This window comes from Paramacrobiotus metropolitanus, unplaced genomic scaffold (genome assembly GCF_019649055.1).
Source record: "Paramacrobiotus metropolitanus isolate TYO unplaced genomic scaffold, Prichtersi_v1.0 Parri_scaffold0000010, whole genome shotgun sequence".
In the NCBI taxonomy this organism is placed as follows: Eukaryota; Metazoa; Tardigrada; class Eutardigrada; order Parachela; family Macrobiotidae; genus Paramacrobiotus; species Paramacrobiotus metropolitanus.
In genome coordinates this window covers 501,263-523,436 of record NW_026570230.1, presented here as the reverse complement: position 1 = coordinate 523,436, position 22,174 = coordinate 501,263, and the positions used below count along the sequence as shown (strand labels likewise).

Below are 22,174 nucleotides of genomic sequence, written 5' to 3'. Positions count from 1 at the left end.
ACATCTATATTTAAACATACCGGCAGGTTTTCGATGCTTGCAGGATATTCAATAATACTAATATCCACACATTCGAAGATTATTCCCTCTATATATTATAAGATTTAGTCATTTAGTCTATGTTGTGTTTTATAATTTTCGCGAATCGATTCTTTTGTATTTGTTGTGTTTTCGCCTTTCCGGTAAAGTGCAGTAAATGGTGATGCTCGCGCGGTTTATGTGCCAAAGCGCCATTTTATCAAGAGCATTATCCTGCAGTTATCTTCTATATTCATGCCCCCATTGTTTTTCAATCCAGAGAAAAAATTAATACTGATTAATTGTTATGAATTTATTAAGTATTAAAACTGCAGTCTGGTTAATTGTTATGAATTTATTAAGTATTAAAACTCCATGTCAGCACGATGTCGGATGTGTCGGTTCTTTTATTCTACCGGGAGAAGGAAAGCGCTCTAATGTACGATACCTCACAAAATTAATACAATTATAGGTAACTTGTAAGAATTAATTGACACATCGGACGGCCGCAAGTCGGTCCGAACCGATACCGGATTGAAATTGACATGTGACGTGCATTCGTGCACTTTCGTGAATCGTGATGCTATCAGTCAGCTGGAGAGAAAGCACATCGACGGTCAAACCAAAAGAAGAATTTCTTCAGTATTTATTCGAGGAAGTTCGTGGTATCCATTTTCCAGCTTCCTGCTTTTAAGATCCGCAGCTGCTGGATTCATTATCCACTTTCATCATTCATATTTTATTAACGTTTAGTGTATCGTATATCTGACATTTACTCGTGTTTGTCTATTTTCCATGTTCTACATTAAGTTCTCCGTTCTCGTGGAATTAAAAAAGTCAGCCATATTCCATTGGTGTCCCTTGCAACTTGTAAGTATGGCAGACAGTACTGTTCAGTGTTCAGGTTACTATAGCCTTGAAATGAGTACATTGGTTGATGGCATAAGTGGTTCATATTTAATATTCGAAAAATTTATTAATGCATGTTGTATAATAATCCTTGTAACCGGATCGGTGGAATCAGTGTTTCATGGATCATAAATTGTGGTTGTGCTTTTCGTCGTTAATCTTGAAACCTCGCAAGACTGTATGGTGTTTATCGTCATCGTTAGTGCTTGTCGAACTCTTTTCTCTTATTTTTTACTTCTGCTTGTTCTCGGAATTTTGTTGAAATGCATTGTTCTCTTGGGACTTGAATGGGAGATCCGGAATGTAAACTGATGCGCGAGCAAAGTGTCAAATAATTGCCTAACTGAAGTTGTTCGCACATGAAACCATCATAAAAATTAGTATTGCTTGCTGTAATTATAGTGCAGTACTTCCCTCGAAAGTCTAAGTCTGTAAAAATAGGAAAAGTCGGAAATTTTGTAATATAAATTTGTCTCTGTAACCAGCAGTCGACAACTAGGCATTCTGTCGGATGGCTCTTTGTCGTAACAAGGTTGATGTTGCTGATTTTTTTTTCTTTTTAGTTGCGTTGAATTTTATACTTTGTACGACATTCCTTGCATTTCTGTATGAAACTGCTAGTGCTGTCAGAAATGTGTATTTCCCGTTTTTTATTATAAATTATTCAATTTGCAGTTTTTTCCAGCACGAATCAGCGAAATCATCATTATTTTAATAACAACTGCATCGGATCAAGTAATATCCTTGAATAATGAATCATCGGAGCAACGGTTTTCACAGTCAGAGCGGTGCGAATGGAAGTCCTCCGAATGCGACCCTTTTCAGTGGATTTCCTAAAGCTACAGCTGCATCAAATCCCGCCATTGTGAATGGGCATCACGGAACGAACGGAAATTCTGCCAGTATTAACGGCTTGCACGGTGCCACAGGTGTGTGTGTGTGTGTAAGGAAAGACTGAAAGAGCATTGTTTTGTGAAAATATCCAACAGGCGAAAAGATATACTTGATTATTCAGACTTCAGTATTACTGTACAATTACTTACGTTCGTATATGGCGTGTGTTGGGTGTAGTTAAATCTTAATACATTTAATAATTTTGTTTCGATCAGTAATTGCTACCCGTTCAAACCTAGCATTTTTTAAAGTTTATGCATTCCATTACTTGCAGGTTGGTATTATTTTTTACTGTGATCAAAGGTGTGAACACTAATTTCGTGTTTTCCCACAGACGGCACTTCCCAACCTTCCCATGCGGGCGAGCGCATTCCAAATGTTGGTATCTTTTGGGACATTGAAAACTGCCGCCTGCCTGCGAATGTGCTGCCTCGTGATGTGGCCACTAGGATCCGGGAAGTGCTATGCGAAGGACAGGGCCGGACGTACGGGATTTTCCGCTGTTGCTGTGATATTGTCAAAATGAAGATGATGAATCCCTTGTTTTCCCGTCAGTTTGAGCAGGCCAATGTAAGATACCACTATAATATTAAACAAACCCTGAAAATGCAATGTAGATGGCTTTGTAGATTCGTCTCACTAACAGCGAATCTGGCGCTAAGAACGGCGCCGATTTTCAGCTCATCCAGGAAATGCGTGACTGGGTTTCTCGGGCTCATGTAGCCGATGTTATCGTGCTGATTTCAGGTACGAGTATTCTTGTCATTTTTCTAATTGGTTTCTTAAGTTTTAAGTTGCATTATGTCCAAATTATCAGGTGACATAAATTTCGCACACTGCTTGGACGAATTTCGCAGCAAAAATCGCCTGTACATTATCCTTTTACATCCTCCTCAAGTCAATCATGGATTGTTGATGCATGCCCATGAGCACTATTTATGGGAACAGTTCTTGAATGGGTTAGGCGCTTCGCCTGCCATTCAAGCCCAAACGGTACACGATTGATATCCAATTGCGAAACATACTTTCGAACCGTGCCTTTGTTTAAATTTCGCTTAATGTTTTAGATGGAAAGGGAAGAAGACAGACAAGTTATTATCCGAGGCATTCCACCGGGGCGCACTTATGAGCAGGTTTTCACGCGACTGAAGAACCTGTCCAGCAGCTATGGTGGAAATATTGATCTGAGGATGAATGGATTAAACCCGTACGCCATTATCACATGCTCCTCTATCAGCTATGCTAAGCGGTATGAGTGAAAAATAAACGCACAGTTGGTATTTCTTTTCGTAATAATATTATAAATATCAAAATTGTCAATATTCGTACTGCAGTTTTCGCAGTAACTGCCTTGTCATGGCTGAAGCGTGACTTAATTCATTCCATTGTTCTAACAATTAACTTCGATTGTTTTTAAGCTTTCTGGACGCCGTACACGTTGAAAGGCAGCTTGAATAAATTTACTGAGTATTTCTCTTCCTAGAAATATTTTTCTAATAATATTATAACAGTGTTACCGAAATTCATTATTATGATCCTAGCATTGTACGTTCGGTGTTTCTGGCAGGTTGAAGCATGGAATGCATCTTGAGGATTGTTGTGGCGGTAAACTGCAGACGTCGTACCGACCTGGTTCGTCTCTGTACAGAGAGGAATACCCCTCGGAAGTACGGACCTATCGTCCTCCTGAATTTGGCCGTGTTTATCCACCAGTACAGCCGTCACTGCATCCGTCCTACACCGATCCATGCCTGCCTTCGAAAGGCCGACCGCGATTTGGTTTGAGCGCCTATCCGTCTATTCCGTCTGATTCTTCCATACAGTACGAAGCTCCCATCCTTCCAGATGGAATGCCAGGTTTGAATTCGGCGCCCGTTGATCCCGCTCCGCTACCACCGACCACGCGGCCTGCCAAGTCTTCCATCAACGGGAGTAATGATTCCCATAAACCGCCGCGTATTGTTTTCGATGCGCGCACCGCAGCTGCTCCGACAGTGCCAACGTCGGTTTTGAAGAAGGATAAACTCTCGGGTATGCAGCGTTTCATCTTGCAAGATCAGGAGCGGCGTTTGGCGGCTGAACTGAAAGATCTAGCGGTGTCGGATTCGAACAAGGTCGAGTCAACGCCAACCACCCCACCAAAAGTTTCTGTAAAAACCACTAAAGACAATGCTCCCGTTCCGGAATTGAGCATAGGTAGGAAAGTGCTTTCAGTTTGTTTTCCCATGGTTCACGGGTTCTAATTGTTAATAGCTAAAAGCGCTCCTGTGAAGCATCTGGTGGATACATCCGATAAGACTGCAACAGATGTGTACGTGACTAATCTGGATGTTATTACGGATCGGGATGTGCTGTGCGCGAAGTTGATGCAACTTTTGGAACCAGTTGTTCCTGTAAGCTTGACATGAGTTATCGTACTTAGTATTGGTTTGTCGTATACAAAGGGTTTCCTCCGTAGATTTCCTTCGTTTCCGTTTACCTGGATCAGCTGGGTTTGGCGTTTGCGCATGTTATTGTGCTGGGCAAAGATAATGTGGAAAAGTTGTTGAATTTCGCCAACAATACTGTCTTTGGTGGAAAACGATTATCGGCATCTCTGGACGATCCTAGTCTACCGGTTCCGGAGATTGTGCAGTCAGTGATGAAACTAATCGTTAAAACGTGGCTGTATGTTCATAAGAATTTACTTTTGTCCAGGCGCTCTATCGTGGAGATTTTTAAAATCCACAAAAAGGACGAGATGGCTTATATGGATTTGGTCAGATATTTTGAGTTGGAGTAAGCGCTTTTTTGCCGGTCTGTCGTCGCACTGCGCAGTGTTAGAATCATTCTTGTAGGCACGATGTAATCTTGGACTTGCGAACGATTCGGAAAATGTCCAGCATTGTGGAAGATTTGGAGCATGATGGGAGAAAATGGGTGCGCCTCCGTGGTGCCGGAATCGCTTTGATTGCAGTGACTGCTGCTAATGAGGTTGGCCTTTCGTGGTGGGAAATGTAATTGAGCGTATTGATTTATTTGCTGGATGTTTTGTAGGGCAAGCCTCGCCTTGAAAAGGGTTACTGTGAAACTCATTGTGCTGGTTTGGATATACACAAAGCGTTCCCAAAGAAGCAGTATAATCCAAGCAGCTTGTATCGCACGTCGTTCGGTTTGGCCATTTTCAAGGACCATATTATCGAACTACTGAAGCAACATGGCAACGCTATGCCGATCAACTCGTAAGTGAAGTTTTCCTCTTCCGAATATTTTTTTCTTTATCGTTGTATCAATTTTGGGACAGGTTTTTGATCTGCTACGAAGCTTTATACCCGAAACATTTGGTGGAGGATTTGAAAGATGGTGTTTATTTGGAGCATCTATTGCTGAGCGTTCCTGGTGTCTCCATTGAGCAAAAAGCACTGGAATCGCGCAAACTAATCTTACGAACCGGCGTAGAAAATGGTAAGAGTCAAATCGGTTACATATTTTCAAAAGTTTATGAGTAATTGTTTGGGCAGGCAGTTCGACTGAAGACAACGACTTTGCTGAGGATGTTGCGGGAATCTTGACATCGACCGATAGAGCTGCGTATCCTGTGCAGATGTTCATGGACCGCTATCACGCTCTTATCGGTCTGGGAAGTGGGTCCCGTACTCGCTACATAGACCACGATGTATTGCTGCGAGAATTGCAGGATGTGACGAAAGATATTCAGGTTTGTATAAAGTTAGCGTTATCAGTGGGAAAATAAAGCAGTTTTTTGCCTTTCGTTATTTGTAGTCATTCAAGTGATTTATCTGTAGGTGGTGGGATTGGGAGCTTCTCGTATTGTGACGCTGACGCACGAAGCCCAGAAGCGCCGTTTCAAGGCGGATTTGGCCCTCGTGCAGGAAAAATATCCGCCGAGCTCGATTACAGCTGCTAACTTTGCCGAACGCTATCGTGACGTGATGGGGCGGCCTTTTGCGGCCAAAAACTATGGAGTATGCCATTTAGAGGACCTATTCGATGGAATAGATGTTCCCTATTTGGCGCCAGAAGTGACGGGTGCGTTCTAGTTTATTTGTCGTTTTATTGTTCGAACCTTTTGGCTTACTTTGAACTTTTATCTGTTGTGTGATAATCCGGACAAGCCCTGCTCACTAGATTTGTAATTTTACTGTTTATGAGTTAGTTTATTATAGATTGTCAGGAGATAGTCGAATTAACCAAGTTTATAGACAATTTTCCTGGAACTATTTAGATTTACCCTGTTTATGTGATGGCTTTTTTATGGTAGCTATGTGGCTTACGCTCATCCTAGTTTTTTTGCACCCTGTTGTTTCACCTGCCCTGGAATTCTTGCCATAAAATGTGATGAGTGCGTGCACGTGATGCGCTTGCTGCTTTCTGTTTGGTCTGCTGGCTGTTTTGCTGTATCCCTTGTTTGTTTCACGTACCCGGTACTAATCGACCGTGCGAGTACGTGCAACGCCGTTTTATTTTATAATTCGAGGAAGCGAAATTCTCGTTCGCGTATTCATTCTGTTATTTTAAATTTATCACTGATATTTAGAAACAGTCACACATCAGTCCAAAAATTGAGGAAAGTGTGGATATTTGTAGGAAGTGGAGAGTTTTCATATGTATTCCAAATGTTTTCTGTTACGCTCGCGTTGTTTGTACTAAATTTTTATGGTGTATTCGTAAGTGGGCTGCATCAGCAGTTCTGCAGGTTGTGTATCATGTATTAATGAATTAAGTTTTTGCTGGGCTGGCACAGGAAACACAGGTGTATCGGATTGGTGATGTATCTGCAGCAGCCTAGCAAATATCATCTAACTTGGTTAAATCGTCTAACCATGGTCCGCTTACAGGCCGACCGAAAGGTCACGCTGTTGCTGGCGATACGGCAGAAGCAGTCGTTAATAAGGGAACGGCGCTGCATATTCTGACTGCAGAAGTGATCGCTTTACTGAATTTCTCCCCTAAATATCGCCTGAATCTAATTCGTTTTCCTGCAAGTTACCATCAAATGTTCAAGAAGCAGCTAACGCTGCGAAAATATGGATGGACCAAGCTGGTGGATTTAATTACTACGCTGCCGGAAATTTTGGAAGTATGCGAAATATTTTTTTTTATTTTAGTAACTGAAATCCTGGCTTCTTTCTTATCGTCCACATTTTTACAGGTAATTAAGATTGGACAAGATCGTTTCATCCAGCTGACACTGGAGAAGCGTCGCGAAGATTTCCAAGAGTTTGGCCGAACGCTTGCTGGACGAAAGCAAGAATACGGGCTTCAGGAAATCCGTCAAATTTTTAGCGAGACGTTTCGACCGGGAAAGAAGCTGATGTTTGATGATTATGGATGTGCGAGCTGGGATGAGCTCATTTTCAACTTCAGCGATATTTTCCAGGTATTGTATCTGCAGCATAATTTTAACTTCTGGCCTGATGAATTAGTTCTCTCTACACATTTTGTAGCACATAATCAATGGCGCATCAACGAAATGCGCAAAATTGCAGTTTAATAACTGCCTATAAATCTTAGTCAGTCAGTGGCCAGTGCGTGTCATCACATTCGGATTGCACATCATAGGTCATGATTAATTTATCCTAAGAATTTTAATGTCACTAACGGATAAATCAAAATAAGCCTAATTTACTAAACGATTATGGAAATTACTACCGGTACTTATTTGTGTACATGGGAAACCCGGCACAGAAGACTCAGACCATAATGCAAAGTACAGTAAAAAAAACCACACCTAAAAAATCAAAAACAGTCCAAAACTTGAATTCCTAGGTTCTTGTCCAGCCGAATGGAAACTGGAGTGTGCGCATTAAGCCAGCCCAGCCTATCCCCGTGGATAGCCCGCCTGCTTCTACCGGTCCGTCATCTTCGGCATCCGACGCAGTAGCCAGTACTAAGCTAACCAAGAATCAGCGTCGTGCCCAACGAAAACTGGAAAAAAAGGCTGCGGAGGTGGCTGCTGCTGCCAAAACGGATGCTGCACCGGAAGATGACAGCACGGGTGTTAGTGACCAGGAAGCGTCGGCTTCGACGGCATCTAACATCAAACTCACACACAAACAGGCAAACAAGCTTCGTCAACAACAGTATTTGGAAAGAAAACGAGCTATGGAAGCTGCTACCAAGGAGGGGAAGACTGAAGACGCTGGCACACGTGCCAATGATCAGGAAGCGTCGACTTCGACGGCATCCGACACAGCAGCCGCCAAACTGGCTAAGAAGGAGCGTCGTCGCCAGCGAAAACTGGAGAAAAAAGCGGCGAAGGCTTCTGTTGCCGAAAAGGAAGCTGCATCGGAAGACGCCAGTCCGGTTGTCAGTGACCGAGAAGCGTCGACGGCGGAAGTGCCTGTTGCTGTTCCGGCTCGTCCATTGGTAGTCTCCACGCGGTTGGCTATGAATTTTGGATAGATCATACATCCGGCATCGCATATTTTTGGTTATTATGTATTGGTTTCCCTCTTTATTGCAGTTATCATATTTTGGTGGATTTGAACTGATTAATTTTTCATAATTTTCCATGAACTTTTAGGCTCTCTTTCTTCTACGTGAAAGTGGCAGTATCTGACAGTAATTATAGTACGATCCACTGTACCAACCCTTTTTTAACGTTTTATGGTTGTAGATTGTAATGGTTTTATTGGGAAGGGTCTTTCGTAATAATTGTCACACATTTTTTTCGGCAAAGTAATTGTGCTTCCTCTATGGTTTTTTGTGGTTGTATTGTTTCTGTAGTATTCTATTAAATCGATGCATAATTTGTTATGTCATTGTCGGCCAGTTGAAATGTCTACGCGATGTACTGCTTAAAATTTCAAAGTGCGCCAAACACTTGTACTCGTATATAGTTAATATTACTTATTCGTTTTACAAAATTGGAGAACTCGTACAAATTATAAATCCTGGTCAAAGTATATGCCACATATGTATGTGGCACAACCGAATATGCCGATAATGTTATGTCTAACAAAATAAAACTTTGCTTAAAATCAATAACATGACCCAAAGAAACTACTGCATTATCTGAAAACAGAAATTTAAGTACATTCTAGTATCGTAGTTTTAATACTACAAATTAAAACTTTGCGCGCCGCACTTGTTTAATCCAACATGGATATGATCCGTGTGCGGATTTAGCCCTTTGTAGGTGAGGGTTCCCCCTTTCGTCCAGATCTGACGATTAAAAATTACCTCCTGTATTCCATTCTGACAGGCAATGCTTTTCAAATGATTAACAACGGCTTGTCCATTGGATAAGTTACTCGGGTAGAAATCCACCGCGCGACCTTCACCGTGCAACGACACCGTGCTGCCTCCACGGACATTCCGGCAATTAAAGATTTCCGTTCTACCGCCAAATTTATTCTTCAAATACGATGCCAGATTTTTTGCGCCCGGTGTGGCGCCGGAAGTGCACTGTGTGGCGCGGTTGGCATCACATCCACAACCTCCCGGAGCGCTTCCGGTTCCGCTTCCGCTGCTTCCATAAATGACCGCCCATGTATTTGCACCGACGATCCCGTCGGCTTCCAGGCCATGCCGGCGCTGGAAGGCTTTCACTGCGGCTTGTGTACTTTGCCCGAAAATCCCGTCGGCACTGGTTCCCACCTTACGCTGGACCTCCTTGACGCAGTCACCTTTACTACCAACTTGCAGCTTTTGCGAGCATTGTGCTGACAGTACTGCTGCTGGCAGTAAACCGGCGATGAAAAATAAAAGCTTTATGTTCTGAAACATAGTCGAATCATCGAATGGGAATGCAGATAGCGTAATATTTATACGTAAATTCAAAAAATCACAGTTGGGTTGTTGTTTCTGCACCAGATAAAATGCTCGCGATCTTTACATAAGTCGACTGTCCAATGAAACAGCTTTTTATAGGACGTTTAAATGCATCCCATAGTTTCAGCATGACGATGTCATAATGCGCTCAGATCGCAGTGTTATTGGAACGCCAAACATTTCCGGAAGAAAGATATACAACAATCCTTTGTCGTTAAATCCGATCGTAGCGACTGATTGAGCAAGGGTGTGATCAGAACTGAGTATCAGCCCATCTATCGGTAAAATATTTTGTTGCTTATTCGCTTATATTGTGCTACGGTTTAGACTTTCAGTTAGTCATAATTACGCCACAAAGCGCTATTAATTTATGTATTACGTATTTCACTAATTTTACCTATTTACATTTGAACTTTACCGCTATCTAGCGTCAGGAAGAGGCAGTTTTGACGATAAATGTTAGCGGCTGTGATCGTCTAGAAGAAAATTTATGAAGGAAGACGATTACCGCTCGACTCGTATGCAGGTACATAATTATTAGCATAAAAATTAACAACTTAATTACAAATATAACGTGGATAGCGCTGTCTGCGGTTTGCAATACGGTTCATAAGTCACAAGTAGATCGCATGTGCAATATGCATATATTGCATGCTGTCTTAACGTTAACTACCACGGCTCGGTTTCTTATCAGGATAACATTGGTACACACATTTATAATTGTGCAAGTTATGTAACGTTTTTGATTGTGTACCAACACAAACAAAGCCGTGTAAACATAAACTATAAACCGTGAAACCAAAATAAAATTACCTTTTCAACGGCTATAGAAAACACACAAGAGAGAATGTTTGCATAATATGAGCATGTCGCCGAAGTGTAATGCAGGCAAGTTTGGTACAGCAAAACATTTATGCGCGAAGGATCAGGATCATGACCGGCAAAAATTCCATAATGTAAGAACTGGCAAGTAATGGGATACAACATCGCCAAAACGCTGACTATGTTCTAATGGGCACGCAGCTGACTACGTACAGCAAAACTGACATAAAGTATTATAGAAGTTGTGGAAAACTATGAATATTAAAATACGGCAGCGAAACAACAACCGTCGCAGATGTGTATCTCTACGTATGTTCCCGCGCGTTTGGCTAATATGGCAACAGCCAGATGAGCTGTTTGATTTATGTAAATTTGATTTATGTTGGATTTATCTAAATTAGTTTAAAGAAGCTTCTTGTTTTCAGTTTTTTTAATGTGCAACACCATAAGAATTTGAATTTCCATATTTTATAAGCTGATACTCGTATACATACATACAGATGTTTACTGAAATCGTCGCCGGGAAGTCTAACGCAGTACAAAACAATGTTTTATAAATAGCGGAAATTTGTATAACGATGCAGTTGCACCGTCACACGTAAAAGGTCATGCACTTAACAAAAAAATAACAAGTAGTGCAAGTTTACAATGCAAATCTATTTTCGTCCTTATATAATGCGTTAAAGTTGCCTTTTCAACCAAGTTCAGAAGAGCCAGCAAAAAATTCTTCCCCTGGAGTTGCCCATGCTGCCGATCCTAAGCCACGTGATAGGATGACAATACATTTTAACGATTGCCAATAACATCTAACATCCAGATCGATATAAGTGCACAGTATCCAATTTTCTGCTTATCCGTTTTCCGGGTACAGCCGCACACTATTGTGGCGTGTATAAGCCGCAAAATATAATTTATCCAACTGTACACAAATTCATTTCTATATCCGCTGTATAAACAGTTGGAGAAAGCCGTCCCTTACTCCTTTCGTGCTTACTCATAAGGTTCTCTTCAATAAACACCGACACCTCGGCAGAAATTTCTCTATAGACCTTTTTACCCGCTCTTATGCGACGTATGAAAAACGTAAGCAAACTTGCCAATTTATTACGCTCAGACGTCTGTAACGCTGGACCATGCTGATGTTATTTTAATGCATGCTTTTGCGACATACCGATACACTTGGCTGGACTGTTTTAATTAAAACGTTTTAAACAAAGAATTTGCCACGTTTACTTACATCCACTTATTCCAGAATCCTGACCCTCCCAAAGTTTATGAATAGCCGGTGCAACTTTTAAAGTTAATAACTGTAAGTACTAATGGTAAGTGCTGTAAGTAGTAAGCACTACTGGAGCTTTTTGTAAATGAAACTGATTAGCTTACGATATTCTGTTGGGTACTGTGTGAGCTTTTTCTGCACAATTAATATTGCTTGGGACTTGGGAGTGTATCATTGTGCCTGTATTGCAAATCGACAGCTGATACTACCCACGAGTCAGTATTCAACTTGTGTATTACATTATGAATATATGTAGATATTTTGTAATTGGGCTACCATATGTATTGTACAGCATTGCATATTACATTTACAAATTGTAATAACTGCTACAATTAATTATTCTTTGCAGCACTGTGACGCTTGTGTGAATAGTTTATTACGCATTTCGTATTAGGATAGCCTGCAATTTGTTGCGCGTGTCATAATTCAATTATAAGTACTGCTGGCTGTTGGAGAATATGAGTCATTCTTTTGGTTGCGTTTCGGGACAATTTGTCACACGGGATCGTTATTCGTTAGCAACTATATAGTGCGATTACTACTCTAGTATTTTGCTACCATCATAAGCCATTGTATCTCGCATGGTTAATACTGCTCACGTGGAACCAACACTTGAAATTTAGTGTTGACGTCGAATTTCTTGTGGAAAAGTACGTTGACCATGGGTGTCATTACCATGAAGCAGCGATAGAGAACGGATTACTAATAACTTGTGTAATCATTCCTCAATATTTGTCATTAATAAATTTTCTGTGCAATACGCAGTCCCGTAAAAATTTATTTATTACCTATTACAAGTTTACAACAAACAACCGCTTGTGCTGACGGAACAAGAATATGTTTTTGAAAAACGTAAAATTTTGCTTTTGATTAAATCATAAAGTAGCCATCAGACGTGCATATTGCAAATTTATTTTGCGCTTATATCTGAGTTCGGTATCAATGCAGAATTGATGCCCTGCTGCTGCATTATTACGACGCGCTTAACTGAACCAAAAACGTGTTTAGCGACTTTAACTAATGAATGGTATGAATGTTAAGCATCTAATTGTTTATGAGAAATTACGTCGTAAGTAACAAAAATCCCTTTAGGAGTAAATTTTCTTAAGGAAGGTTCAGGATGTGAACCATTTGACTCATCCTTATATGATGCACATGCTGAGTTTGCTGATTTGGCAGAATGATCGTTTAATCAATGCCACGAAATGCTTGTCGCTACGCCTACATAGACAGTTATGCAAATGACTTGTCACATTAAAACATGATCCCGCAGACACAACCATTTCCATTGGTTCGATGTTTACTTTATATTTAGTGTACCGCGTCTAGCTCGATAATATGTTACCACGCGTTCGTTATTATTGATCCGTTTTTGGCTAACATCTTTCCGTGATCGGTTCCGTTTACAATACATTCATATCGTTTTCAGATAGCGCCGACACCTGATCGATTACAGACGACATTTGGCAACACTTTTTAGCAGTTATTAAACTTCTATTATAAAGCAACCCGAATGGCCGAGCATGACGTGCAGCATAACGTTAACGGACACGAGCCGGGTCATGATCATCATCCGGAATACGGTTTGGAGGAAATTGTGGATGCAGTGAAGACTTTCGTGCGCGACATCGGAGATACGATAACCGGTAGCGAGCATCATTCAGGAAGCAAACCAGCGTCCAGACGCGAAAGCGTAAACGACCACCAGGAACGTCGTGCGAGCGTACCGGACAAAGGCCACCACGAAGAAAGTCATGAAAGTCATCATGAAGAGGTTACAACGCATTCCGGTTCGCGCCGGGAAAGTTTGGCTAAAGGTCACCATGAGGACAGTCACGGAAGCCATCATGAAGAAGTTGTTACAGACCATGCTGGTTCTCGCCGAGAAAGCCTAGCTAAAGGTCACCATGAGAGCAATCACGAGAGCCATCATGAAGAAATTATTACAGGGAATTCCGGCTCGCGCCGAGAAAGCCTGGTCAAGGAGCACCCGGCATCACGACGGAGTAGTCGCGTGGATGAGACCACCCACGTCCGCAATGACGATCAGCCAGCGGCTGCCAACGAACATGGGATAGTCGAGTCGGCGTACATTGCAGCCCGCGACGGGATCAACGACATTGTGGAAGCGGTGGAGACTTTTGTCCGCGATGCCACCGGGTCATCCGATGACCACACCAACGCCGAGCACCACGCGCCATCTGAGGATGTCGTCGGAGTATCGACCGACCACGCCCATGATGAACATCATGCGTCACAGGAGCGGCGCCGCTCAAGTGTCGCCGATGGATACAGCGGCCACGCCCAAGCACCGGAAACGGAAACGCAGGTTCGATCCGATCACGAAATGACGTTCGACGTCAAAGACGACGGGCAGATTGCCTGGAATAAAGAAACAGCGGAGCAGCTCCATCACACAGTGGAGCTCGGTCAAGAGGACGCTTTTGTCGTGCACGGCAACGGTCGCATCGAGTGGCCACAGTATGACGAGCGTGTCGGCGACAGTCTACATGGCATCGAGGCTATTATGGCCAGCGCAACGCTGGCGTCGGAACCGGCTCCGGATAATCATATTCCGGAAAAGTACATTACGGAGCGCCGCCGGTCCAGTGTGGCCGACGGTTACCACGGACAAGGGTCACTGACCGAACCGGATTCCGGCATGGCCATGCCGCCGCCACTAATGGAACCGCCGCTAGCGGTGGGTTGCCCAGCCGACATGTTTATAGGTCGCACGGTGGAAGAATACCGCCCACCAGGATTCCATCAGGAATTCCATCAACCATGGTACCGGGAAACTAACGTCCGGGATGATGTGGATGAGAAGCATTGCGCTATCTGTTCGGAGGTCATCAATGATGACCGGCATTTGGCGCTGCATGATAAGCACTTCCATCGCAACTGCTTCGATAGCGTGTATTCGGGAACGTGCTGCGCTTGTAATAAGCATATCCATTTAACGGAGGTCAGTCAGCAAATAATGATTTTGTTATCTAACTGCAGTAAAATATTTAATTTATTAATTTTACAGGAATCGGTGAGTGTGGGAGCGTTGCAACGAGATTGGCACGTGGACTGCTTTAAATGCCATTTATGCCAGAACCGGATCACCGGCAGTTTCCAGTTGCCGAACGACGGACCAATGTGCGATAACTGCTATCGGGATAAATTTGCGCCTCACTGTGCAGCATGCAATGGTTATATCGAAGGCGACAAACTGAAGGCCATGTCAATGTACTATCATCCCAGCTGCTTTGTGTGCGCGGTAAGAAAAAGAGACCGGCAACTATGCAGGATTAATTTAAAGCAGTGTACAATTACATAGAAGTATAGATATAAGTACACAAATACCTTACTAGTTACTAGTACATAGAATTCTGTATTAGTGTCGCAGATATTAATTATCGTAAGTGTAAAAAACTTAAGGATAATATTTTTGTGTGTGCTGCCAGCCCGATGCCGGATAAGACATTTTCAAAAAATTCTAATTGTGTAAAAGATTTGGTAATGACTAATGCGTATCTAAGGTAAGTGTTTTTATTATGCAGGTTTGCGGAGATGCTTTGTATACAATGGGAACCGGCATGGAATACTTTAACGTGGAAGGCAAACCCTATTGTCGAAAAGACGTCGAAGAAGCCCACATCCAAGTGATGTGAAGCACTGACGAGAGGTTTAACTACAAGGATAAAGCAACGTCTAATTAGTAATTTCCTGTGGTAATAACCGATGGGCTACCTCGTAACAGCTGTTATTACTGTAATTTAACACCAGATAACGGTAAATGTAGCGAAAATAAATTAAAACTGTCGTGTCTGTGCAGCTATGTGACCGGAAATGCTTTTTCCCAAATGCTTCCTTGCGTGGTGTTGTTTCTGCTTAATTGTTGTACATAATATACGAAGGAAGTCGGTCTCTGCTAGTCGGTGGAGTCACTGCAGTGTGAAAATACTTGTACAATTTAACACTAATCGCGCTTGCTTTTCGAGAAAGTGTCTGTCATTAACATTAGAAAGTGTCTGTCATTTAATTATTCGCGGGAAAAAGTGAGTAACAAAATCAGGTGCTACCATACCGTATCTTACAATGTTAGACTTACGTCTACGGTAATAAATATACAAGTACAGAAACAACAAACCGACTGACAAATGTCGTACCACTATCAAACTCCTGCGTCTTTACTCGAGCGAACAATAAAATTAAGCACTCGTTCAATATTCCTGATGATATGCGGGCATGAACTTTCTTACTGAAAAATAATAAAAAATTGTAACCGACAGCAAGATTCTTATGGAAAACTTCAAACACTCAAAAGCACTACCACGCACAAAACCGCCATAAAAAACCAGCTCAATAAAACTTCGAAGAAACAAGAGAGCAATCAATACAAAGCCATCCCTTACTGGACATACTCGCGGCTGCCCATCGCATCCATCGCCGCCAGATAATACAGATTAAAAATGGGATACCCGCGGCGCGTCAGCACCGTAATCAGCTCCTGCGCCAACGTCGCCCCGAACACTGCACAGGCGAAATTCGTATCCGGTTTCAAGAACTCTGCCGGCTCCAGCACCCGGGTGTCGCCGTCCTTCTGCAGCCCTTTGACAATCTCCAGCAATTTCGGCAGATCATCCTCCACGGTCTGGTAGGCCGGGTAGCGTCCATACTGTTCCACAAACAACAGCACCATCTCCATGTTCAAATACGGATCAATGCGCTTCATGCCCAGCGAGCGCTTGGGCATGGGACAGGCCGCACCAGAGCGCTGCACCGCTGCGGATGATAGCAGCGTCTCCAGCGGCGTGACGGTAATGTGCAGGGTCTGCGGCTCAGTATTGACGCTATCCTCCGTAAAAGTGCAAACTTCCGCTTCACCGTTGGACATCTTGCTGGTCGATGCCGTAGTACCTAGAGTTTATAAAATCATACAGTTCTGGACTGCTTTTAAAATAAAACAAGATTTCGAGATAAACGAAATTTAAAAATGAATCCATTTATTTTTCGAATATTTCTTCTCTTAAAAACAAAGAAATTAAAATGAAATATTAATAGTAACAGAAACATCATCATTTTAACAGTTACCGGTATTTCACTGCATTTTATTAAATCAGGGTTTAATTCGACCAATTTCTCAAGCCAAAATTAATTAAATAATAATTAAAGAAAAATAAAATTTTAATTTCGAAATGTTGCAGTCACTCGAAGCCCGGTTTGGTTTTGGAATGATACGATTTAAAGGTTCAAATGTGAAGCGTTTGAAATTGCGATTCAACTTATTAAAGTGGCATTGGTAGTTATTTGGTACCGTTGCTCTTGGCATCCGCCTTGGGGGCCGCCGCGGTATTCGGTTTACTCGGCGGAATCTCAAAATCCAGCTGGTTAAGATCGTTGACGAAGAAGGCATGGAACCCTAGCATCTGGGAAATATACACGGGAATGTGCAGGGAGCGGCACACACCCGCGATGTGCACGGCATCCTTGATACTGGCACCGTTGACCAGGACGAGATCAAAGTGTTTGACGAGTTCCGTGTTGATGATAGTGACATCGCCGTCTAAAACTTCCAACGTGCACATCGGATTGAGGACCCGCGCACGGTCCGCGCTGGCCACTGCCCGATTCAGACCGACGTCCTGTTTGCGGAGAAAAAAGTTGGTGGAGAGATCGGGCTCGGTGACACTGGCGGCATCGAGGACCGTGATGTAGCGGATACCGCCGAGGAGGAGATTCTTCAGCACTTCGGCCCCGGTGCCGTTTAGGCCGTACATCAACAAGCGGGATTTCATCAGGCGCTGCTGGGCTTCCCATCCCCATAAGCGGATCTGACGGTCGTAGAGGTTCGTCGGACGGAAGCGATCCAATTCTCCTTTAGGCTTTTTGGTTGTCTCCTGCGACGATTCTGCTGAGTCCTCCAGTGGACGCTTTTTGCCAGACTGAACCACTTCCATGACGGTGCCGTTCGTTTTGGATACGAATACACCCATGAAAAAGATATTGCAGAATGCAGTGAAGTAGGGCTAACGAAACTATTAACCGCAAGCCGCAACTAAGGGATGATGGAAAACTCTTCTTCCTGAAACGAGACAACTGTATCAAAACTAAAAGTCCGCGTGAAATGCAGAGAAAAATTCGGGTTACAGTGTACACGATCCGTGTGTAAGCAAATCGAAAAAAATTTGGACTGCTGAGACGAGCTATGGCACGATGGTGAGCGGCCTCGTTAGCCAGTTCGCTCTCCTCGTGGCGGTTAATATTGAGACTACCGAATTTCCCATCACTTAAAAGTCTTAAATACTGGATAACACAGTACGCATTTTAAGTACTTGCACCCCTAGGGTGCTGCATTTGGCCTCGCTACCCCACCGGTGAACCAAAATGCTTGCCTTTTTTCTGCTTTCCATTTATTTTACCGTTTTCGTTGGACTCACGTTGGTCCATCATCCATTTTACGGCACTTTTACGTTTTAAGGACAACAAGTTGCGAAGTCTAAAGATCGCACGCGAAGTCTAGAGATCGCTGTCGTCGTCGCATGATAATCGCGCAGGAAAGTTGATGTTCCATGATTTGCAGTTGATGTTCGGTGTTGGAAATGACTGGAATTCTCTCCAACCTAAAAATTTGATACGGTTGCGGGATCAGGCATCACTATCGCCGTGACTATAGGCTATCCTTTCTCATCACATTGGCTATGGACAGCATTATTGGTTCCACCGCTGTTCCACCAAAGGAGACCCTCAATCCGTATAAACTGTTAGTCGCCGTGCTGATCCGCGAATATGTGAGACTGCGGCGTGACTTGTCGCCGGACATGATCCATGTGAAAATTAATTCACCCTCCAAGGAGAAGGAGCGGGAAGACTGCAAGAACTACTTAAGCAGACACGGTGTGGAGCCAGACAAGTTCGTTATTTCCGGAAAAGAGTCTTTCGACACACTGAAACTGCTGCAACATCTGGCGCGTTCCCCGGAACGTGACTTTGCCTCGTTGATCTGTCTGATACGATGTGTGCTGGTGCGAGCGCATTTGTTGTTGTTTCGCCGAGTTGTGGAGATGCTGCGCAAGGATGATCAGGAGGAGACGGGACGCTATGTCGATATCAATTTCCCTCCCTTGCTACAATCTCTCAGGATTGAGCAGGCGCTGTGCTCGCTTTTCATGCGGAATACGAAGATTCTTTTTGATGAACTGAGTTACACGGGATATGACAGATTTAGCTCGCATCTGCTTGATTATATCGGGCAAGGCTTTCATTATTTATTGGATCTCGACTCAACGGTTAGTTGATTTTGGAATTTTTGTCTTGTTAACAGTTAATTACAGCAGTAAATTGTTTACTGGTGCTACATTACTGTAAATTTATTATTTAATTCATTTATTGTGAAGGTGTTTATTTATGCAGCTGCCTTATTTTGGTTCAAATTGGATAATAAAATACGGTTTTTTTGTATGATATGGTGCAACAAAAAATGTATGTCGTTTCTAGAGTGCCTACACATTTGAAAAAGCAGACCGAAGCAGTGATGTCCCGAATATGCTGACCGCCACCCAGTCCAGTTATTTTCTCGCCCAAGAATCTGCCTTAATGCAGCGTAATCCGGTTCTAACCAGCGGGAATCCTGGCGATAACGCTACCCGCCAGCGACTCCTCACCGCTCAGCCGCCCATCGAATCCGCAAACTATGTCCGCTTCCTGCAGGCCGTCCACGCCAAAGACTACAGCCAGGCCGTCGATGCACTGTATAAGTTCTTCGCCTCCCGCTGTCTGCTGGAAGAGAAGACGGCGGACGGTGCGGGTGTGTCGTATTATCCCGGCGAAACAAACCTGCAGTTGTGTATCATGCATTATGACGCCGGCCACCACGAACTGGCACTGCAAGCCCTGCGCGAGTGCATCTACCTCGCCCAGGAGAAAAGCGATATCCAGTTGCTCAGTCATGCCATGTTCTGGCTGGCGTGCCTGGAAATCAACAATAATCAATATGAAAAGCTCTTTCGTGGCGCCTCGCTGGGTGATTTTGCTAGATTTCCCGAAGTGGCCGCGCAGTTCGCTGTGTTGATCGCCCGGTTTGATTCGCTCCTGGGGATGGAGGTGAAGAAAGTGGTTAAGCATCTGGACTATGTGGAGCAGACAGATGACAGTCTGAACCGGATCTCCTTGATGCAGCATTATTCGGGACGCGCGACGTTCTTCAAGCTGTACGGTGTGGAGGAGGTGGCGACAGTCTATGCGCAGGGCTGTGTGCAGTTATTCTGCCGACCGGAAAACAGCCGCTTTCCCCTGGCGACGGATTCCGCCGCGCTGTGTGCCAGTATGATCTTGGAGCACGCGGTGCGATTCAACGATCAGAAAGCCATTGAAATTATGCAGCGGTATTGCCGTGAACGATTTCCGCCGAGTCGTTTTGGTGACTGGAAGATTTGGGGATTAAGTGAGCTGTTTTGGAAGTATCAGTTAGCGTTTAACCGGCAGGATTATTCAGAATGCGAAATCCTCAACGAACAAATCGGTCGAATGAACGTCACTGAAGCATCCGTTCGGAAGGCGCAATTGCTGTATTACAAAGACTGCAGTCCGAAATCGGCGTTGGAATTGTTGGATGCCTTATTGAAGAGTGGCAGCGAAGGCAGTGTCCATGTTGCTCACCTTTCCGCGTTTTCCCTACAATTGCAGCTGCGTTTATTGCTTTTGAAAGCGGAAATCTTTTTGCGCTGTCAGTGCGGACTGCACGCGCTGAAATGTGTCATCGAAGCGCTGGGTCTCGTGAAAGATCACCCGAACGAATTGTGGAAGTGGAAAGTGCATCTGTTATTAGCGTATGTGTGGTTTGAACTGGACGAGATGGGACAGGCGGCTGCCGCGTTGGATGTGTGCTTTCCGGGGCTGAATGGGTGTAAATACGCACAGGATGAAGGGCGAGTGTGGTATCTTAAAGGGAAGCTGCTGCTCAGCGAGAAAGAGAAAAACCTGGAGAATCCTGAATGGGCGGAGACCTTGTTGAACTATTTTGAACGGGCGCTAGAAGCCTTTGCGCAGTGCTCGGCTGTATCGGACATGATGGCGTGTCTGTGTATAATGGGATTTGTATATAATGATACGGATAACATTCCCACTCGTGATCACTGTAGCAAGCTTTATAAAGAACTCTGCACGACTTATCCGCATGTTGTACCATTTGAAGTTGACGCCTGAAGTTTGTTTTTGGTTTATATTTATTCATCTTGAAACTGTAAAACGTGCTTTGCTTTCTTCGTGTTGAATAAATTGATATTAGTAGCGCATGTTGAATAAACTTATGTTAGCAGCGCAATTTTTAATCCGCTTTAATACGCCTTATACAATAAAAATTTATTATACAATATAAATTTTGTTTACTTACTATTAGCCGAAAACCATGGTCCAGTTTTTTTTAAAATAATCCTCCTTTATGCAAAGAAAGTCGCTTCTGTCACACGAAGAGCAGACAGAAAAGTGTTTACTTCAAATGTTCGCGAGCCTAATAATTTCAGGCATTAAAAACTCAGAATAATCTGAAAACGCAGCCAGTGGAAATATCGAATCGACAGCATTTATTTAATTTCTTCATTAGTTTCGCTGACTTACTGTGGCCTATAATCAACAAAATACAAAACGATCCAAAAAACATTCCCGTGTTCCACAGATAAAAATCAGATTTTTCCGAAGGCCTTGTCGTCAACTGCACGAATAATCCAAGCGGAGATCCATGAAAGAGAATCGACATACAGCACGCTTCACATTTCCTCGTCGTCGTTAGCGCGGCTAACGTGTCGCGCGTGCAGTCCCTGCTTCTTCTTATTGGTGAACTCCTCCTTGAACTGCTCCTCGGTGAAGGCCAGCTCGCTGATAAGGTCGGTGATGGCGTTGTTGAGAGCCTCGTGCGGCGCGTAGTCCGCTGTCGTCTGCACGCGCAGCACAAACTTGTTCTCCAGGGGATGGGGCACCTTGTAGCCCGCGAACACCACGTTGGGGTCCTTGATTAGCTGCGCGCGCAGCATGTTGCCCAGCGTGTGGTCTTCCTTGTTGAAGGTGAAGACGGCCGCGTTGGGCACCTTTGTGTCCTTCTCCACGGTGATCTTCTTCTCTCCGGGATACAACAGATGTGATTCAAATGCGGGTGGTGCGTTCATTTTGTCAGGCTAGATGCTAACGGAGCCAACAAAACTCACTCCAGTGCGCCAAAGACTTAATCCAGCTAAGCGCAGATAATTTCAAACAAATTGTCACTGACAAAAATTTTTTTATTATATTCCCACAGCATACACTGCAAGTACAGTTAAAGTAAGTACTTAAACGATTTCACAAAAATTAAGATACTTACGTGTTGGCTGATTAGTCAGTACAGTACGACTAGCTGTGTATTAAATTCGCACTGCAATTTTACGAAGAGTGACCATGACGTCATCGCATGTTGCGATAATGGCGGATAATCACAGAAAGTGCGCCTGTGGTGTTTTT

General features: G+C 43.5%; 6 protein-coding genes across 10 annotated transcripts; 3 read left to right on the top strand and 3 right to left on the bottom strand.

Annotated features, from left to right (window-relative positions):
• Positions 1–642: 642 nt before the first annotated feature.
• Positions 643–8,573, top strand: LOC129583251 (meiosis regulator and mRNA stability factor 1-like). Of its 2 annotated transcripts, none has more exons than XM_055474978.1 (18): positions 643–888; positions 1,613–1,856; positions 2,156–2,391; positions 2,451–2,568; positions 2,639–2,814; positions 2,889–3,070; positions 3,389–4,017; positions 4,075–4,214; positions 4,280–4,455; positions 4,519–4,599; positions 4,659–4,794; positions 4,858–5,042; positions 5,105–5,265; positions 5,322–5,518; positions 5,607–5,850; positions 6,660–6,901; positions 6,974–7,201; positions 7,591–8,573. In XM_055474978.1, exons 2-18 carry the CDS (start codon positions 1,679–1,681, stop codon positions 8,224–8,226), a joined length of 3,945 nt encoding a protein of 1,314 aa, XP_055330953.1. In that variant the 5' UTR covers positions 643–888; positions 1,613–1,678; the 3' UTR covers positions 8,227–8,573. The 2 variants fall into 2 exon arrangements, with proteins under 2 accessions (XP_055330953.1, XP_055330952.1); XM_055474977.1 differs by having other exon boundaries at positions 1,603–1,856.
• A 310-nt stretch (positions 8,574–8,883) lies between these two features.
• LOC129583446 (zinc D-Ala-D-Ala carboxypeptidase-like) lies at positions 8,884–9,552 on the bottom strand. The gene has a single exon (XM_055475244.1). It carries the CDS (start codon positions 9,550–9,552, stop codon positions 8,884–8,886), a length of 669 nt encoding a protein of 222 aa, XP_055331219.1.
• Positions 9,553–11,312: 1,760 nt separating this feature from the next.
• Positions 11,313–15,770, top strand: LOC129583300 (LIM domain-containing protein A-like). 4 transcript variants are annotated; one of them, XM_055475062.1, is made up of 5 exons: positions 11,313–11,502; positions 11,672–11,728; positions 13,128–14,663; positions 14,730–14,963; positions 15,247–15,770. In XM_055475062.1, exons 3-5 carry the CDS (start codon positions 13,212–13,214, stop codon positions 15,355–15,357), a joined length of 1,797 nt encoding a protein of 598 aa, XP_055331037.1. In that variant the 5' UTR covers positions 11,313–11,502; positions 11,672–11,728; positions 13,128–13,211; the 3' UTR covers positions 15,358–15,770. The 4 variants fall into 4 exon arrangements, with proteins under 4 accessions (XP_055331037.1, XP_055331036.1, XP_055331038.1 ...); XM_055475061.1 differs by lacking the exon at positions 11,313–11,502 and having other exon boundaries at positions 11,511–11,728; XM_055475063.1 differs by lacking the exon at positions 11,313–11,502 and having other exon boundaries at positions 11,511–11,741.
• Positions 15,771–15,860: 90 nt separating this feature from the next.
• On the bottom strand, positions 15,861–17,823 carry LOC129583301 (SUMO-activating enzyme subunit 1-like). The gene is made up of 2 exons (XM_055475065.1): positions 17,004–17,823; positions 15,861–16,606 (listed from the first exon to the last, which is right to left on the bottom strand). The coding sequence occupies exons 1-2, from the start codon at positions 17,680–17,682 to the stop codon at positions 16,098–16,100; spliced, it is 1,188 nt and encodes a 395-aa protein (XP_055331040.1). The 5' UTR covers positions 17,683–17,823; the 3' UTR covers positions 15,861–16,097.
• A 262-nt stretch (positions 17,824–18,085) lies between these two features.
• LOC129583268 (anaphase-promoting complex subunit 5-like) lies at positions 18,086–20,995 on the top strand. Its single transcript, XM_055475012.1, has 2 exons — positions 18,086–18,975; positions 19,184–20,995. Exons 1-2 carry the CDS (start codon positions 18,388–18,390, stop codon positions 20,888–20,890), a joined length of 2,295 nt encoding a protein of 764 aa, XP_055330987.1. The 5' UTR covers positions 18,086–18,387; the 3' UTR covers positions 20,891–20,995.
• Positions 20,996–21,069: 74 nt separating this feature from the next.
• Positions 21,070–22,062, bottom strand: LOC129583338 (DNA-directed RNA polymerase II subunit RPB11-like). Its single transcript, XM_055475110.1, has one exon. It carries the CDS (start codon positions 21,844–21,846, stop codon positions 21,451–21,453), a length of 396 nt encoding a protein of 131 aa, XP_055331085.1. The 5' UTR covers positions 21,847–22,062; the 3' UTR covers positions 21,070–21,450.
• Positions 22,063–22,174: the final 112 nt, after the last annotated feature.

Bases quoted from the DNA above. Each gene is read 5' to 3' on its own strand.
- LOC129583300 (XM_055475062.1), top strand. From the start codon at position 13,212: ATGGCCGAGCATGACGTGCAGCATAACGTTAACGGACACGAGCCGGGT. The intron at 14,664-14,729 runs GTCAGTCAGCAA...TTAATTTTACAG, and splicing joins AGCATATCCATTTAACGGAG to GAATCGGTGAGTGTGGGAGC. The intron at 14,964-15,246 runs GTAAGAAAAAGA...TTTATTATGCAG, and splicing joins CCAGCTGCTTTGTGTGCGCG to GTTTGCGGAGATGCTTTGTA.
- LOC129583301 (XM_055475065.1), bottom strand. From the start codon at position 17,682: ATGGGTGTATTCGTATCCAAAACGAACGGCACCGTCATGGAAGTGGTT. The intron at 16,607-17,003 runs GTACCAAATAAC...TATAAACTCTAG, and splicing joins GGCGGATGCCAAGAGCAACG to GTACTACGGCATCGACCAGC.
- LOC129583338 (XM_055475110.1), bottom strand. From the start codon at position 21,846: ATGAACGCACCACCCGCATTTGAATCACATCTGTTGTATCCCGGAGAG.
- LOC129583446 (XM_055475244.1), bottom strand. From the start codon at position 9,552: ATGTTTCAGAACATAAAGCTTTTATTTTTCATCGCCGGTTTACTGCCA.
- LOC129583268 (XM_055475012.1), top strand. From the start codon at position 18,388: ATGGACAGCATTATTGGTTCCACCGCTGTTCCACCAAAGGAGACCCTC. The intron at 18,976-19,183 runs GTTAGTTGATTT...TGTCGTTTCTAG, and splicing joins TATTGGATCTCGACTCAACG to AGTGCCTACACATTTGAAAA.
- LOC129583251 (XM_055474978.1), top strand. From the start codon at position 1,679: ATGAATCATCGGAGCAACGGTTTTCACAGTCAGAGCGGTGCGAATGGA. The intron at 1,857-2,155 runs GTGTGTGTGTGT...GTTTTCCCACAG, and splicing joins CGGCTTGCACGGTGCCACAG to ACGGCACTTCCCAACCTTCC. The intron at 4,795-4,857 runs GTTGGCCTTTCG...GATGTTTTGTAG, and splicing joins CAGTGACTGCTGCTAATGAG to GGCAAGCCTCGCCTTGAAAA.